General features: G+C 44.5%; 1 protein-coding gene across 2 annotated transcripts in view; it reads left to right on the top strand.

Annotated features, from left to right (window-relative positions):
* Positions 1-15896, top strand: part of epha4b (eph receptor A4b) — a 128715-nt gene extending 112819 nt beyond the window's left edge. The window contains exons 16-19 of one of the 2 annotated variants that reach the window (XM_029725073.1): positions 11739-11888; positions 12131-12324; positions 12469-12606; positions 12810-15896. In XM_029725073.1, coding sequence (XP_029580933.1) covers positions 11739-11888; positions 12131-12324; positions 12469-12606; positions 12810-12909 — 582 coding nt within the window. In that variant the 3' untranslated portion in view covers positions 12910-15896. Of the gene's footprint in view, positions 1-11738; positions 11889-12130; positions 12325-12465; positions 12607-12809 lie in introns of both variants that reach the window. The other variant, XM_029725072.1, reaches the window with a different exon arrangement.
* The last annotated feature ends 1509 nt before the right edge of the window (positions 15897-17405 follow it).

Here is a 17405-nt window from a genome sequence, read left to right as displayed (position 1 = left end):
CCTCTGGGGAGATGGGAGAACCTTCAAGAAAGACAACCATCTATGCAGCACTCCACCAATCAGGCCTTAATGGTAGAGTGGCCAGACGGAAGCCACTCCTCAGTAAAAGGCACATGACAGCCCACTTGGAGTTTGTCAAAAGGCACCTAAAGGACTCTCAGACCATGAGAAAGAAGATTTAGCTCTTTGGCCTGAATGCCAAGCGTCATGTCTGGTGGAAACCTGGCACCATCCTTATGGTGAAACATGGTGGTGGCAGCATCATGCTGTGGGGATGTTCTGCAACGGCAGGGACTGGGAGACTAGTCAGGATCGAGGGAAAGATGAACGGAGCAGAGTAAAAATAGATCCTTGATGATAACCTGCTCCAGAGCACTCAGGACCTTAGACTGGGGTGAAGGTTCCCCTTCCAACAGGACAACGACCCTAAGCACACAGCCATGACAACGCAAGAGTGGCTTCAGGACCAGTTTCTGAACGTCCTTGAGTGGCCCAGCCAGAGCCCGGACTTGAACCCGATCGAACATCTCTAGAGAGACCTGAAATAGCTGTACAGCGGCGCTCCCCATCCAACCTGACAGAGCTTGAGAGGATCTGCAGAGAAGAATGGGAGAATCTCCCCAAATACAGGTGTGCCAAGCTTGTAGCGTCATACCCAAGAAGACTTGAGGCTGTAATCGCTGCCAAAGGTGCTTCAACAAAGTACTGAGTAAAGGGTCTGAATACTTATGTAAATGTGTTATTTCACAGTTTTCTTCTTTCTATAAATTTGCAGAAATTTCTACAGACGGTTTTTGCTTTCTCATTATGGGGTATTGTGTGTAGATTGATGAGGGTAAAAAACGATGTAATCAATTTTAGAATAAGGCTGTAATGTAACAAAATGTGGAAAAAGACAAGGGATCTGAATACTCTGAATGCACTATATACTCTACGGTAGATGTAGCTATATATGGCTTTGGGTATAAGTCATGTGGTAATTGTACTGATAGGCCTAGGTGGAATTTTCCCCAATCCAATCATTTCAGATCTACAAAGGCTGCATTTACACAGGCAGCCCAATTCAGGTTTTTTTTTCAGCACTGATCTGATTTTTCAAAAGACCAATTACTGGGAAAAAAAGATCAGAATTGGGCTGCCTGTGTAAACACAGCCTTTGTAGATCTGAAAGGATTGGAGTTTTATCAATGATCAATGAAAGCATTGGATTTTTATCAATATTGTAGCGTACTGTATGTTTGTGAGGTTGAGTGACTGAGAGAAGATGGAGAGAAAGAGAAAGATTGCGAGAAGGAGAAGGAGAGAGCTTGTCAGTCCATGTCAGTGCCCCTGTCGTCCCAGTATGCGGTAATTGCAGGTTTGTCTGAGAAAATGCATTTCTTCTCTCACCTCTCTCATACCCTTCTTCACCTCAACCCTCATCCCCCCCTCTCCCCCTTACTCCTCACTCACCAGCCTTTCCCCAGTTCACCTCTCTCTACTTTCCATTTTCCCCCCTCACTCCTTCCCTTCCTATTGCCCCTTACTCCCCTTTATCTTTTGTGAGAGAAAGAGAGAGAGGTAGATTGAGAAATCCTGTGTGAAAGAGCCTGTCAATCTCTGTTAGTCTAACAGTGCCCCTTGTCCTCCCATTGGGATAATTGCAGGTTTGTCAGAGAAAAAGCCTCTGTTTTTCTCACATCTCTAGCTCACCGTTCACTTCCCTACTCCTCGCCCCTCATGCCTCAGAGATAAAAAGAGGAAGATTATACTAATGCCCAATGCCAGATCGACCCCTTACCCCCTACCTCCTTGGCACATCACAAAGATATAGGACTGGATAAGCATATAGATCTAGCTACAGTGCCTTCAGAAAGTATTCATACCCCTTGATTTATTCCACATTTTGTTGTGTTACAGCCTGAATTCGAAATGGATTAAATGTATATAATTATCTCACCCATATACACACAATAACAAAGTAAAAACATGTTTTTATAAATGTTTGCAAGTGTATTGAACATGAAATACAGAAATATCAAATTTACATAAATACTTTTTTTTTCTCGAAATTTATTAAATGTATATAATTATCTCACCCATATACACACAATAACAAAGTAAAAACATGTTTTTATAAATGTTTGCAAGTGTATTGAACATGAAATACAGAAATATCAAATTTACATAAATACTTTTTTATGAAGCATTTTTGGCAGCGTCATTCTGGGTAAGTCTCGTTTGCAAATGTATTGAACATGAAATACAGAAATATCAAATTTACATAAATACTTTTTTATGAAGCATTTTTGGCAGCGTCATTCTGGGTAAGTCTCGTAAAAGCTTTCTACGCCTGAATTGGGCAAAATTTGCCTATTATTATTTTCAAAAATGTTCAAGCTCTGTCAAATTGGTTGTTGATCATTTTCATGCCATACATTTTCAAGTAGATTTAAGTCAAAACTGTAACTCAGACACATTCACTTTCAATGTCTTTCACTGTCTTCTTGGCTGTTGATCATTGCTAGACAACCATTTTCAGGTCTTGCCATAAGACTTTCATGTAAATTTAAGTCCAAAAAAATTATTGGCCAAATTCACTGTCTTCTTGGTAAGCAACTCCAGTGTAGATTTGGCCTTGTGTTTTAGGTTATTGTTGTGCTGAAAGGTGAACTCATCTCCCAGTGTCTGGTCGAAAGCAGATTGAACCAGGTTTTCCACTAGGATTTTTCCTGTGCTTAACTCCATTCTGTTTACTTTTTATCCTAAAAAACTCCCCAGTCCTTAATGATGACAAGCATTCCCATAACATGTTATTTATTTATTTATTTCACCTTTATTTAACCAGGTAGGCAAGTTGAGAACAAGTTCTCATTCACAATTGCGACCTGGCCAAGATAAAGCAAAGCAGTTCGATAACATACAACAACACAGAGTTACACATGGAGTAAAACAAACATACAGTCAATAATACAGTGGAAAAATACGTCTATATACAATGTGAGCAAATTAGGTGAGATAAGGGAGGTAAAGGCAAAAAAGGGCCATGGTGGCAAAGTAAATACAATATAGCAAGTAAAACACTGGAATGGTAGATTTGTAGTAGAAGAAAGTGCTAAGTAGAAATAGAAATAATGGGGTGCAAAGGAGCAAAATAAATGAATACAGTAGGGGAAGAGGTAGTTGTTTGGGCTAAATTATAGATGGGCTATGTACAGGTGCAACATGATGCAGCAACCACTATGCTTGAAAATATGGAGAGTGGTACTCGGTAATGTGTTGTATTGGAGTTGCCCCAAACATAACACTTTTCAGGACAAACAGTTAATTGCTTTGCCTCATTTATTGCAGTATAACTTTAGTGCCTTGTTGCAAACAGGATACATGTTTTCAAATATTTGTATTCTGTGCAGGCTTCCTTCTTTTGTGGAGTAACTATAATGTAGTTGATCCATCCTCTGTTCTCATATCACAGCAATTCAACTCTGTAACTGTTTTAAAGTCACCATTCGCCTCATGGTGAAATCCCTGAGTGGTTTCCTTCCTCTCTGGCAACTGGGTTAGGAAGGACGCCTTTATGTTTGTAGTGACTGGGAATATTGCTACAACATTCTTAGTGTAATTAATAACTTCACCATGCTCAAAGGGATATTCAATGTCTGCGTACATTTTTTTTATAGGTACCCTTCTTTGCGAGGCATTGAAAAACTTCCCTGGTCTTTGTGGTTGAATCTGTGCTTGAAATTCGCTACTCGATTGAGAGACCTTACAGATACTTGAATGTGTGGGGGTACAGAGATGGGGTAGTCATTCAAAAATCATGTTAACCACTATTATTGAATATGGAAGGAGTCCATGCAATTTATCATGCGATTTGTTAAGCACAATTTTACTCCTGAACTTTGTAAGGCTTGGCATAACAAAGGGGTTGAATACTTATTGACATTTACAGACGCTCATTTAGCAGACGCTCTTATCCAGAGCGCCTTACAGTAGCGAACGCATACATTTCATACATTTTTTCTCCATACTGGTCCCCCGTGGGAATTGAACCCACAACCCTGGCATTGCAAACACCATGCTCTACCAACTGAGCCACACAGGACATTTCAGCTTGACATTTTTTATTAATTTCTAAAATGTTCTACAAAAAAATTCCACTTTGACATTATGCGGTAATATGTGTAGATCAGTGACACAAAATCTAAATTTAATCAGTTGTAAAAATAAGGCTGTAACACAAGAAAATGTGGAAAAAGTGAAGGGATGTGAATACTTTCTGAATGCCCTGTAGGTGTAATATGGTTATATTTTCTGGTGCCTGTTGAAAGGCGAGCTGTAGCATTTTTAACTGTAGACAATGGAGTGATTTCTGACTGAGACATGTATATAGTACAAAGAGTAACAATTATGGAAATGGTCAAACACAGGTAGGCAGTCAAAAAACAAACAATACCTCACAACCATACAAACAGAAAGAACTGAACTAAATAGGGAGCTGATGAGACCAGGTGAGAAACGAACACAGGTGAAATCAATTAACAAAAATGAAAGACAGGGCTACGTTCTAGAACACAAAGAAACAGGGCTACATTCAAGAACACAAAGAAAAAGAACAAGGTTGACTAAGAAAAGAAAAGCAGAACCTTACAGTACCCCAAGGGAGGCTCCTGTCGACCCAACGGCACCAGAGGGTGGAGGGGGCGGGGGAGCAGAGATGGACGCCTACCTCGGGGGCGAGGTCCGGCAGGCTGGTTCAATGAGGTGGTGGACTGGCCCGACGTTCTGCGTCAAGGCTGATGTCCAGTGGGTCTGTTCGGGGGGGTTCGACGATCTGGACGGTTATGGTGAAATGCCTGAATCATCTCTGGGTTGAGGAGGTCTTGGTCGGGGACCCAGGACCGGTCTTCATGCCCATAACCTTCCCAGTCCAATAGGTAGTGGATGCGACCTTTCAAGCGTTTGGAAACTTTGGATGGCCCGTATGGCGCACTGCGTGTAGAGATGGGAGGATGAAGAGGACTGTAGGTGACTGGTTTTAACAGAGACATGGAAGGACGAGGAGATTTTATACTGACGGGGTAACTGGAGGCAGTACGTGACAGGGTTGATGCGATGGGTTATCTTGAAGTGACCAATGAGGCGAGGACAGAACTTTTTGCAGGGGAGGCGGAGCCGGATGTCTCTGGTAGAGAGCCATACGCTGTCCGGGGTGAAAGAGTGGTGTAGGTAGGCGGCGTCTGTCAGCAAAGCGTTTCTGGTTATTAGAGGCTTCCTGCAGATGCCGGTGAGCGGTCTCCCATACCCGCTCACTACGCCGAAACCAGTCGTCGACAGCTGGGACAGTCCCAGGCTTCACCTCCCAAGGAAACATGTGGGGTTGGTAACCAAGTACACACTGAAACGGAGTAAGGTGGAGGGATGAGTGCATGAGTGAGTTCTGAGTGTATTCGGCCCAGGCCATATACCGACTCCAGTCGTGTGGAGAGGCAGAACATTGTTGGCGGTGGTACTTCCCTATTTCTTGGTTCAGGTGTTCCGTCTGCCCGTTGGTCTGGGGGTGGTACCCGGAGGAGAGGCTGAGGGTGACCCCCAGTCGGTCACAGAAGGCTCGCCACACCCGGGAGACAAACTGGGGCCTGCGGTCAGAGACGATGTCCTCCGGAATCCCATACAGACGGAACACCTGCTGGAACATACACTACGCCAATTCCATGGCGTTAGGTAGATGAGGAAGAGGAACCAGACAACACATTTTTGAAAATTGGTCTACTATGATAAGGATGGTGGTGTTACCAGAGGATTCAGGAAGGTCTGTGATGAAGTCAACAGCTATGTGGGACCAGGGTCTGTGAGGGATTGGCAAAGGTTGAAGCTTCCCGGAGGGGAGATGACGAGGGATTTTGGTTTGGGTGCAGACTGGACAGGAGAGTACGTAATCCCTTACGTCGGATGTCAGTGAGGACCACCAGAACTTACAGGCTAGAAGTTTGGTGGTTCATGTAATGCCCGGATGTCCTGACCCCAAGGACGTGTGACACCATTGCATCAGTTGGGGTCTAATAACTGGTGGTACGTAACTCCTCCCAGCTGGTGTCTCAAGAGGAGCCGGGTCTGAGGTTAAGGCTTCTTGTATGGCAGAGTGAACCTCCCACTGTGCCGGTCCCATAATGCAAGAGGGAGGAAAGAATAGGTGTAGAGTCTGAGTTACTGGTCGGAAGGTCAAATTGGTGGGAGAGAGCATCAGCTTTTACATTTTTCCTTCCAGGGATGTATGTAACATGAAAATGGAAGCGTGTGAAGAGAGCCCAGCGGGCTTGTCTGGAGTTTAACCTCTTGGCCCCTCTGATATGTTCCAGATTATGATGATCTGTTAGGATGAGAAAGGGATGTTGTGCGCCCTCCAACCAGTGGCACCACTCAAGGGCCAGTTTGATGGCGAGGAGTTCTCTATTCCCCACATCATAATTCCTCTCAGCGGGGGTTAACATCCTGGAGAAGAAGGCACAGGGATGTGATTTGGGAGGTGTTCCCACCCACTGAGAGAGTATGGGTCCTACTTCGGAGGCATCCACCTCCATGGTGAAAGGAAGCGTCGGATCAGGTTGGCAAAGGACAGGAGCTGAGGTGAAGAGGCATTTCAAGTTGTTGAACACAGTCAGGGTGGTATCAATCCATTGAAGGATCTGGGTCTTTTGGCTGGTAAGGGCAGTGAGGGGAGCGGCCGTAGAACTGAAGATCCCGAATGAACCGGCAATAGAAGTTGGAGAACCCAATGAAACGATGGAGTTCCTTAACCTCTCTGGGATAGGGGGCGGTATTTTCACGTCCGGATGAAAAGCGTGCCCAAAGTAAACTGCCTGCTACTCAGGCCCAGATGCTAGGATATGCATATTATTAGTAGATTTGGATAGAAAACACTGTTTGAATGATGTCTGTGAGTATAACAGAACTTAATGGCAGGCAAAACCCCGAGGACAAACCAACCAGAATAAAAAATGTTTGAGGTCACTCTCTTTTCAATGGGCTTTCTATGGAGATCTAGATTTCTAAGGCACTTGCTTGCAGTTCCTACTGCTTACACTGGATGTCAACAGTCTTTAGAAATTGTTTGATGTTTTTCCTTTGTGTAATGAAGAAGTATTGCTGTTCAGAACGAGGGTCGAGTGAAGTGTACTGTTTGTTAGAGGCGCGTGACCTGAAAGCACGCTCCACTTTGTTTTCATCCGGCATCGAACGCAGTTTATCCCGTCTTAAATTTTAGCGATTATTTATGTTAAAAAATACCTAACAAAAGGACCATTTGTGATGTTTATGGGACATATTGGAGTGTCAACAAAAGAAGATCTTCAAAGGTAAGGCATGAATTATATCGTTATTTCTGAGTTTTGTGTCGTGCCTGGCGGGATGAAATATGATTGTCTGTGTTTGTTTGATGGGGTGCTATCCTCAGATAATCGCATGGTGTGCTTTCGCCGTAAAGCCTTTTTGAAATCAGACACTGTAGTTGGATTAACAAGAAGTTTATCTTTAAAATGGTGTATAATACTTGTATGTTTGAGGAATTTTAATTATGAGATTTCTGTTGTTTGAATTTGGCGCCCTGCAATTTCACTGGCTGTTGTCGAGGTGGAACGCTAGCATCCCACAAATCCCAGAGAGGTTAATGGTGGTGGGTTTGGGCCAGTTACTGACGGCGGTGACTTTGTTCTCATCCATGCAGACCCTTCCAGGTGTCAGTAAGATGCTTAGAGAGGTGATATGGAAGGCACTCTTTTCAGTCTTCACATAAAGGTTATGGTCAAGGAGCTGTTGAAGATAATTTTGCACATGCTGTATGTGTTCCTTCAGGGAGTAGGAGTAAATCAGGATGTCATCAATGTAGACGATGAGAAAGCGGTTGATCATATCCTGGAAAACCTTGGTCATAAAGGATTGGAAGATGGCGGAGGCGTTCGTAAGGCATGACCAGGTATTCATAGTGCCCTCGAGCAGTGATAAAGGCCGTCTTCCATGCGTTGCCTTCACGTATACGGACAAGGTTATATGCACTTCGCAGGTCGAGTTTAGTATAGATGTTAGGGCGGCCCACTTGTTCAAGGGTCGCTGGGATCAGAGGAAGAGGGAAACGGTTATTGACCATGACGTCATTCAGGGAACGATAGTCAATACATGGACGGAGACCACCGTCCGTTTTTCCACCACAGCCAGGGAAGAAGAATGACGAATTAAACTGTTTGAGTGATTCATAAATGTAGTTCTCCATTGTCTCATTTTCTGGGATAGATAGGGGGTAAACATGACCCTTCGGTGGGGACACTCCAGGGAGTAAGTCAATAGCACAGTCTCCTGGGCAATGTGGTGGCAGAGTGGAGGACTTGGTTTTGCTGAAGACATTGCTATACTGGGCGAATTCAGATGGTACGGTGGGTGTCACTGCCAAGGCAGAGTCCTCAATGGTGGTGGCTCTGGAGGGTAGGCTGAGACAACTGGAGAAGCAGGTAGAAGACCAGGACAGTAGTTCCCCTTGTTGCCACGAGATAGCAGGGTTGTGACTACAAAGCTAGGGGTATCCGTGGATGAGTCGCTGTTTGGGGGATGAGAGTTCCATGAGTTGAATGATTTCGGTGTGGAAGACTCCAATCTGGAGGGTGACGCTCTGTGTCAGGTGCGTGATGAATCCCGTGCCCAATGGCTGCCCGTCCAGGGTGTTAATCGTTAAGGGAGGGGTGACAGGTGTTAGATCAATGTCAAGCTCTTGTACTAGCTGGTGATCTATAAAATGACCTGCTGCTCCCGAATCTTTCAAGCCTTCTACGTACTTGGTAACCCCATTCACAGTTATCAATACTGGGATTGCTTCTGGGAGATATTTCGAAATAAGGACACGCCTACCTGCATGGCAGCGGGGGGACCCTTCTCATCTCTCCGGGGGGGGGGGGGGGCAATGGCTAAGTAGATGATCTTTCGCTGAACAGTATAGGCAGAGCCCTTCTTGGATACACTTTTGACGTTCGATACACGGGAGAGGAGCATGGCCCAACTGCATGGGTTCTGGAAGACTCGGACGGGAGGACGTAAAGACAATATTTGGGGTTTCTGGGTGGCAGAGTTCTTCAGCGGTCGGTGATGAGGTGGTCGATGGAGATGGACATACAAATGCATTGACTTAAATTCCGAATGTAACCTCTACAGGCCAGCTCCGCCTGAAGTTCCCTGTTGAGCCCTCTTCGGTAGACGGTAAGTAAAGCAGCCGCATTCCATCCACTCCCTGCAGCCATGGTGCGGAACTCGAGGGCATACTTGACAGCTGAATTGTGTCCTTGTTGAAGTTCTATGAGGAGGTCTCCTATAGGACGACTGGAGGGAGAGTGATCGAATACCTCTTTTGAAGAGGGTGTGGAAATGGGTCTCGGATCCGAGTTCTGTGCTGTTGGCAGTCCATATGGCTGTGTCCCAATCCAGGGCTTTGCCTGTGAGTAGAGACACAACAAAATCCACCCTGCTGTTGTTGGTGGAGAAGTTAGTGGGGTTGTGCTCAATGTATTTGCTGCATTGCATCAGAAATCCCTGACATTTCCCTGGCGAACCGTCATATTTTTCAGTGATGGGTATGAATGAAGGAGGGCTATGGGTTACGATACCTGGCATCGGAGGAGTAGGGATCGTCTGGCGGAGAAGATGGCAAATTTCCTCCATAAGCTCCTCTTGCTGGGTTAGGTGCCGCTGTAGCGCCACTGAATCCATTCCGTTTTTAGGTGAGGCATTCTGTAGTGAATCCTCAGGGAGAAAAAGGTGTAGATTCACGCGCAGGGCTCGGCAGATCGTGGTCACAGGCAGGCAGTGGTCAAACACAGGTAGGCAGTTAAAAACAAACAATACCTCACAACCGTACAAACAGAAAGAACTGAACTAAATAGGGAGCTGATGAGACCGGGTGAGAAACAAACACAGGTGAAATCAATGAACAAAAATGAAAGACGGGGCTACGTTCCAGAACACAAAGAAAAAGAACACAAGGTTGACTAAGAAAAGAAAAGCAGAACCTTACAAGACTAGCTATATTTCTTAGATGATAAAAGCAGGACTGGACAACCTTCTTTCCATGCAGCTAAAGGTTTAGGTCAGGGTCAATGAGGATGCCAAGGTTTCTGGCCGTAGGCTTTACATTGGTGGACAAATATCCAAGGTTATTCACAATATGGGTTCTAGCAAGGTGGGTGCCAAATAAAACAACCTCTGATTTATTTTCATTGAGCTGGAGAAATTTGTCAGACATCCAACATTTGATGTCAGCAAGACACTTGTGAAAGGTAGCTATGCTAGCTTGGTCACTCGGTCAGATTGGTAAAAAAGCTGAGTGTCATCCGCATAGCATTGAAACTGAATGTTATAATTGCGGATGACGTCACCAAAGGGAAGCATGTAGAGGGAAAAAAGGATGGGGCCCCAGAATTGACCCCTGAGGGACACCATAATGAATTGATGCTGGGGATGATGCTGAACCACCCATGCATGCTCATTGAGAAACGTATGCTACATAGATATGACCTGAACCAGTCGAGGGCAACGCCGGAGATTCCCACTCACCTTTCCAGCCCGTCAGCAAGGATGTTCTGATCAATAGTATCAAATGCTGCACTGAGTTCTAAAATAAGTAGAATGGAGCATTCACCGACATCGGCAGCCAACGGAAGGTCATTACTGACTTTAAATAAAGCAGTTTCCATGCTGTAAAATGAGTGGAAGCCCGACTGGAATTTTTCAAATAAGTTGTTTATACTCAAATAAGCCACAAATTGCTTGAAAACAATCTTGGATAAAAAAGGGACGTTTAGAGATCTATAATTACTCAGCCAATGTGTCAGTCACTCGCTGGTAGATACTGTACAGCTACACACACAGTCAGCAGTGTCAGGAGACTCACACACATGCATCTACAGGCCATAGAGGGAAGGAGGAATAGAGGAGAGGGAGAGGGAGGGAGGTAGGGGAGAAGAAAAGATGCAGAGAGAGAGAGAGAGGGAGAGGGAAGATAGAGAAAGAGAGAAAGAGAGACAGAGAGAAAGAGCGGAGTGAGATGAACAGGGGGGGGGTTAGCGGGGGAGATAGAAAAGGAAAGGGGGGGTGACTGCTTACTTTGTCTCTTTCATTTGACTTTGACCAGAGAGCTGGGACTAGAAGGAGTGCAGCAGTAGCAGCATGTTAAGACTGGTGTGATCTGTATAGAGAGCCAACCAGGCATCTTAATGCCGTCTCCTCTGTCCTCCTTATACACAGTCAGCCCCAATGCCTTTTAAAAGCCTGTTTTCTGCTATGCCGACTCCATATACACTCCTTTGATCCTTATTTTCCTCCTGAACAACAAAGGGAGAAAGGCGTGTGAAAGACGAGTGAAAGAGGACAGATGGAGGAGTGAAGTCAAAGCTCTACTGTGTTCCCTGTTATTGTGCGAATAGAAGGAAATGCTTTGAGTTTGTGTTTTAGTCAATGAATATAATGAGGTACATCCCTATGACTACTCTATACTGTGTTTCCGTGCAGTTCTTTGAGCTTTCCTACCTACGCGCACCCACAACGTGTATTGTTCCTCTCTCTTTCAATAGAATTCAATGAGTTGAATTGGTACATATTGCCAAAGCCGATAGTCATGAATAGTAGTAGTTTGTAAATCCTGTATTAACCTTTCAAGTAATGTTTTATTAACCCTTTCTACATTTATTGTTAACCATTTACAAACCTGTTATTAACCCTTCCAGGGAGGGAAGATCCCCATCCGATGGACGTCTCCAGAGGCCATTGCCTACAGGAAGTTCACGTCAGCCAGTGACGTGTGGAGCTACGGCATCGTCATGTGGGAGGTGGTCTCATATGGAGAGAGACCCTACTGGGAGATGTCCAACCAGGATGTGAGTCGTTTCATTATAATAAAGCACAGTGTAAAGCTGATATGGTATATATTAATCAATGATTTGCTATTGATGGCTGGTTTTGTGCGGAAGCTAGGCGGACTCAGTTGGCTTTCTCTCCCATCCTCGGTGGATTATAATTATTATGATGACAATTTTTGTGATTGACTAGGGTCTATCTAATCCGCCCCTATTTCTCTCTCTCTCTATGTCTCTCTCTCTCTCCCTCCCCCTATTTCCAGGTGATAAAAGCCATAGATGAGGGATACCGTCTCCCGGCCCCTATGGACTGTCCTGTTGTTCTCCACCAGCTGATGTTGGACTGCTGGGAGAAGGGCCGCAGTGAACGGCCCAAGTTTGGCCAGATCGTCACCACCCTGGACAAGCTGATCAGAAACCCAGCCAGACTCCGAGAGCTGGCCAACAGCTCAGTATGGTAAGTTTACAATGGGTCAAAAACTCAGTCTTCAGGCACACACTGTCAGATCCAGAATAAACTATTAGAACTAGTATCTGGACTGTTTGGGATATTTAACTATGCTGATAAGAATGTGTATGTTCTGTCCTGTTTGCCCAGCAGGGAAGACCCAACCACTCCGGAGTTTAGTGTGAGTACGGTGGAGGAGTGGCTGGAGGCCATCAAGATGGGCCAGTACAAAGAGAACTTCTCCAGTGCTGGATACGTCACCCTGGACTCTGTCCTCTACATCACCATCAGGTGAGAGACATGGGCAGGGCTGGACTGAGCTGGGCTGAGCTGGGCTGAGCTGAAGCGGGGTCGAGCATGGCTAAGCTGAGGCTGGGCTGAGCTGGGTTACGGAAAGGGGAGTAGGAATAAGCAGAGCTGGGGAAAAGGGGAGTCTGTTGTTGCTGCTGTTTGGCATTTTTCTAAGTCCCTTTTTGCTGTGTCCTCTTCTGTAGTGAGCTCATTAAGATGGATGTGACTTTGGCGGGTCACCAGAAGAAGATCCTCTCCAGTGTCCAGAGCCTGCAGACCCAGGGGACCCACGTCCAAGTATAACAGTTTCCCCATAGAGACACACAGAGAGAGAGAGAGGGCCAAAATGGACGCTCTGCTTTTGAGTTTAACCACTGAGACACGCTGAGATTAAGCCAACATAGACATCTTGGGTTGGGTTTCCCCATACAAAGACACTTAGATGGAGCCGTAATGGACGCCCGGCTCCTTTACTTCCTCTTCGCAGCTTCACCATTCCACCCGTCCTGGATGTTTTGATAGCGTAGGCACTTCCAGCTTCTGTCCACGCACTTAGAGGCTTAGCAACCCAGCAACCTCAGAAACCAGTCTACATCCAAGACGTCTCTGACCGTATCAATAAGAACAACAAAAATGGTAAAAATAAAAAATGTATTTGATTGTAATTATCATCACTGTCTGTGAAGTTTAGTGTACAGTTGTTTTTATGGTTGTTTTGTTTTTCGTTTTACAATAAGCTGTTTTTTATTTTCTACACAGTTTATGGTGCCAGGAGATATTGTATATGTATAGATAAATGTTTACAAGAGCTGTGTGTCAGTCCGCCAGTCTAGAACTGAACGTAAAGTTTGTATCAGTGGTCAGGTAACGCAGGTGGGATGTTCCTTCCTGGTGCATGTGTTGCCAGGCCCCTCCCTTTCATATAAGCCCCTCCCCTCAGAACGCTATTAGATGTATCATGGATGTGTGAGGGAGCTAGGAGAAATAGAGAGACGTGAAAATATGAGATGGAGATGTCTGTTCATGGTCTCAGAAGACTTCCATTCCGTTTGGCCAGGAACAGACAGGGCTTCCATAGCCACTGCTTCCAGACGCACACAGTTCACTTGAGTACGTTCATTTAGTACAGCCTACAGCAGCGGCGTATAGGATGCCGTCAGTAAGAAACCTGCAGGGCGATACAGCGTTAGCACATTATCTTCCAAGGGTTGGCCTCCTCGGTTGGAGAAGCTGGAACGGTTGGTGACAGAAGAAGAGTGGAGAAGTAGATAACCTTGTATGCGTGACGTTGACGCTGTTTGGAACATGTATCTGTCTCTCGGACGTTGTGCCATGTACAGTTAGTATTGCTCTGAAATGTCGGGCAAAGTCAGACTTGATTGTGAGGTAGACTTGACTTGAGTAGACTGTGCTGAGTGATGTTTTTTTGCCTCATTTCACCTCTGATTAATATGGGTTCATTCACGGTTTGTCCTAACCACCTCTGTTCAGTAATGCCAACTGCTTCCAAATCTACAAGAGTCAATGTACTGTTCAAGCAAACCTGCTAACCTAATTTCCTGGATAAGTGGAAAAAAACATCAATGTCCTGTGCTCAACAAAACAACGTTTTCAATGGGAAACGAAGGAAATTCAACTGCATATCAAAACCAACATGCCCTCTCGCTTTGGGGAGGGGAGGGTGGAGTTTTGCACTTATCTAGGAAATCCAGCTAACCGCTTTGATTGAATATGGTCGTCGATGTTCACTGCACCCCTGTATGTATCTGGTTGTTTATGATAACAGTGTTATTCTGCTACCTGACTGGACAACAAACGCACCAACATATATACCATTGTACCATACTGTAAAATATGTACAGAGTTGATTTGAAACTCTAGAATGTTTGTAACAATAACGGTGATGATGATGATTACGGTGATAACGATGGTAATGATGTACTTTTATTCTGAAGGAGGAGAGAAATCTGGCATTTTTTCCTTGCGGAGGTGGGTCATAGGAGATAGGCAGCGTGCGATTCGTTGACCTGACCTATGGAATGTACGTTACGTAGCATGGGTATTCAGTTTCAGTCTTTGATTGACAGGTGGCAGGGAGTGCAGTTTTCACTCGGCCGTCGACCTGGGGACGCTCGACTTTTAGATGCCTTATTTACTGTGCTACTTTTCTTTTCTGTTCCTCTCCTCCCATGTTCCCCATAGAGGCGGAGTTATGACTACATCTGTATATAGTATTTATCTGTTTCCCCGAGGTGACGTCACAGAAAATATCTGGGGGGTTTTTAAACTGAAAAACCCCAGGCTGTTATCACCTCTGTTTTGGTTCTTAAAAAAATATTATACATAAAACTATACTGCTGCTGTAAATCAACCACCAGTTTATTGGAAGCTGTATTGAAAAACACATTAGAAAGTCAACTTTTCATGTTTGTTTTGGTTTAGGAATTTGACCTGTTGGTATACTTGTCTAAACTAGGCGGTCAATGTATAGCAGAGAGAAGTTATAATTATTCCCTTCGTATCCCAAAGCTATTTGAAGTGTTCCAATGCCTCCCACACATATGATGGAGATGAGCAAATCTCAACTGCTAAATTAACCTTTGTCTTTCCAATGTGTCTCTGAAGGTGTCTATTAATGATGCGTTACCAACAAATTATGTATTCGTTATAGTGAATGGATTGAATTGCCAGAAGCCTTTTGCGGTGTCATCAATTAGATTCAAATATTCAACAAAGGACAGGAGCATATTGCGTCTGTTCGTTCAGACTCAAAAAAGCAAAATACTGCAAGACGGTGGTGACCAGTTGAAGGTTAGCTGTCTGTCAGTACTCATCATTTTACACTTTGAAATTGTCCTCGTTTGGTAAGCTAATCCATCACTCCCCAACCGGACGTCATAACCTTTGACCCCTATCTCATGACCCTTGAACCTTAGCCAGGCTCTGAGTCCTTTCATCTGGATGGATAAAGTTTCCCCTAGGCACTGTTCAAAGGTCAGTTTTGTGTTCCCCGCCTAACAGTTAAAGTTAGGATATGGAAATAGTAAGCTGATCCTAAATAATTGTTGGTGAAGACTTCTACCCCCAGCCAGTCCGGTTATTTACATGTTCCCAGACTGATTCCTTGTGAGATTGTTCTCTCGCTCTCCCTGGTCTTTCTTCCTTCCTGCCCTTGGCCCATTATATTTATCATGGCAGATTTCTATGCGCTTGTTCAAAGGGTGTACTCATTCTAAAGTCCTTCATGTCGCTGTAATAAATATGCTAATATTTTTTATTTCTCACCTGAAGCTCTTGGTGTCTTACTTTTCTTTTACTCACACACACACATGCATGTCGACACACACACACACACACACACACACACACACACACACACACACACACACACACACACACACACACACACATCAGAGACGTACACACACGGTCACACTCAAATGTATAATAATGGCCATGCCTGAGCTTGTAGTATTTCCCAGGGGTCGGTGGTATAATGGAAGACTATGCGTGGCACCTTTACTGTGAAGAAACGTAAAGCTGAAGCTTAATCAGGCTTTGTGTCATTTAGGTTTAGGTTTTATTAGATAGTACAAAGTCAGTCGCTGCCTGTTAAGGATTCCTACATGCACCATGCCTGTTCTGAAAACACTAGATAAGATGGCGACACTAAGGAGGGCGCGCGTCTTGCCGGTTCCTGCTCGCCTTAGCTTTTTTTAATGGCTATTTTTACGTTAATTATTACTTTGTTTGCTCAGAATGTTCATGCAATAATTTCCTACGACAGACACACTTCTGGATCATGAATCAGAAGCTACACACTTATCTCTTGGCCTCCCAGATCTGGAGTACTAGATTCGCTCCTTTGTACCCCGCACAGTGGGCTTACCTGTTGCTGCTGACCAAGATGACCGAAGGCAACACCGGCGAGGAAGGAAAGGGAACGCCAAGCTAGGTTAGTGTTATCCAGGATCTTGGGACGTCCCTACCCTAAACCCAAACTCATACCCTTAACCTAACCCTAACCTTATCCATAACCTTTACATAACCCTAACCTTAACCCTTAACCATTTAAAATTTCAACTTCAATGGGGTGTCGTCAGAGTTGGGACGTCCCAAGGATCCCGTTTAGACTTTTTCCTCCAAGCTAGGCTGAAAAGAAGGGCTACACGGCCTCCTGCACATAGTATCCTGATGGCTAATGTCCAATCGCTGGAAAATAAACTTTGTGAACTCAGCAAGGCTTCAATCGCAGAGGAACATCAGGGAATGTTGTGTCTTTGTTCTTACAGTGACATGCCTTAAAGACAATACACCAACATGTCAACCTGCCTCACAAGAGGAAACAACGTGCTGGACCATGTGTAGTGCATTTGGAAAGGATTCAGACCCCTTGACTTTTTCACATTTTGTTACGTTACAGCCTTCTTCTAAAATATATTAAATGACATTTTATCCTCATCAATCTACACACAATACCGCATAATGACAAAGCAAAAACAGTATTTTTGAAAGTTTAGAAAATGTATTACAAATAAAAAACAGAAATACCTTATTTGCATAAGTATTCAGACCCTTTGATATGAGACTCGAAATTGAGCTCAGGTGCATCCTGTTTCCATTGATCATCCTTGAGATGTTTCTACAACTTGATTGGAGTCCACCTGTGGTACATTCAATTGATTGGACATCATTTGGAAAGGCACACACCTGTCTATGTAAGGTCCTACAGTTGACAGTGAATGTCAGTGCAAAAACAAGCCATGAGGTTGAAGGAATTGTCCGTAAAGCTCTGGGAC

The sequence above is a fragment of the Salmo trutta genome, chromosome 31 (assembly GCF_901001165.1).
Source record: "Salmo trutta chromosome 31, fSalTru1.1, whole genome shotgun sequence".
NCBI classification, from domain to species: domain Eukaryota; kingdom Metazoa; phylum Chordata; class Actinopteri; order Salmoniformes; family Salmonidae; genus Salmo; species Salmo trutta.
Note: the sequence above shows the minus strand (reverse complement) of the source record. Positions and strands in the feature narration are given on the sequence as shown.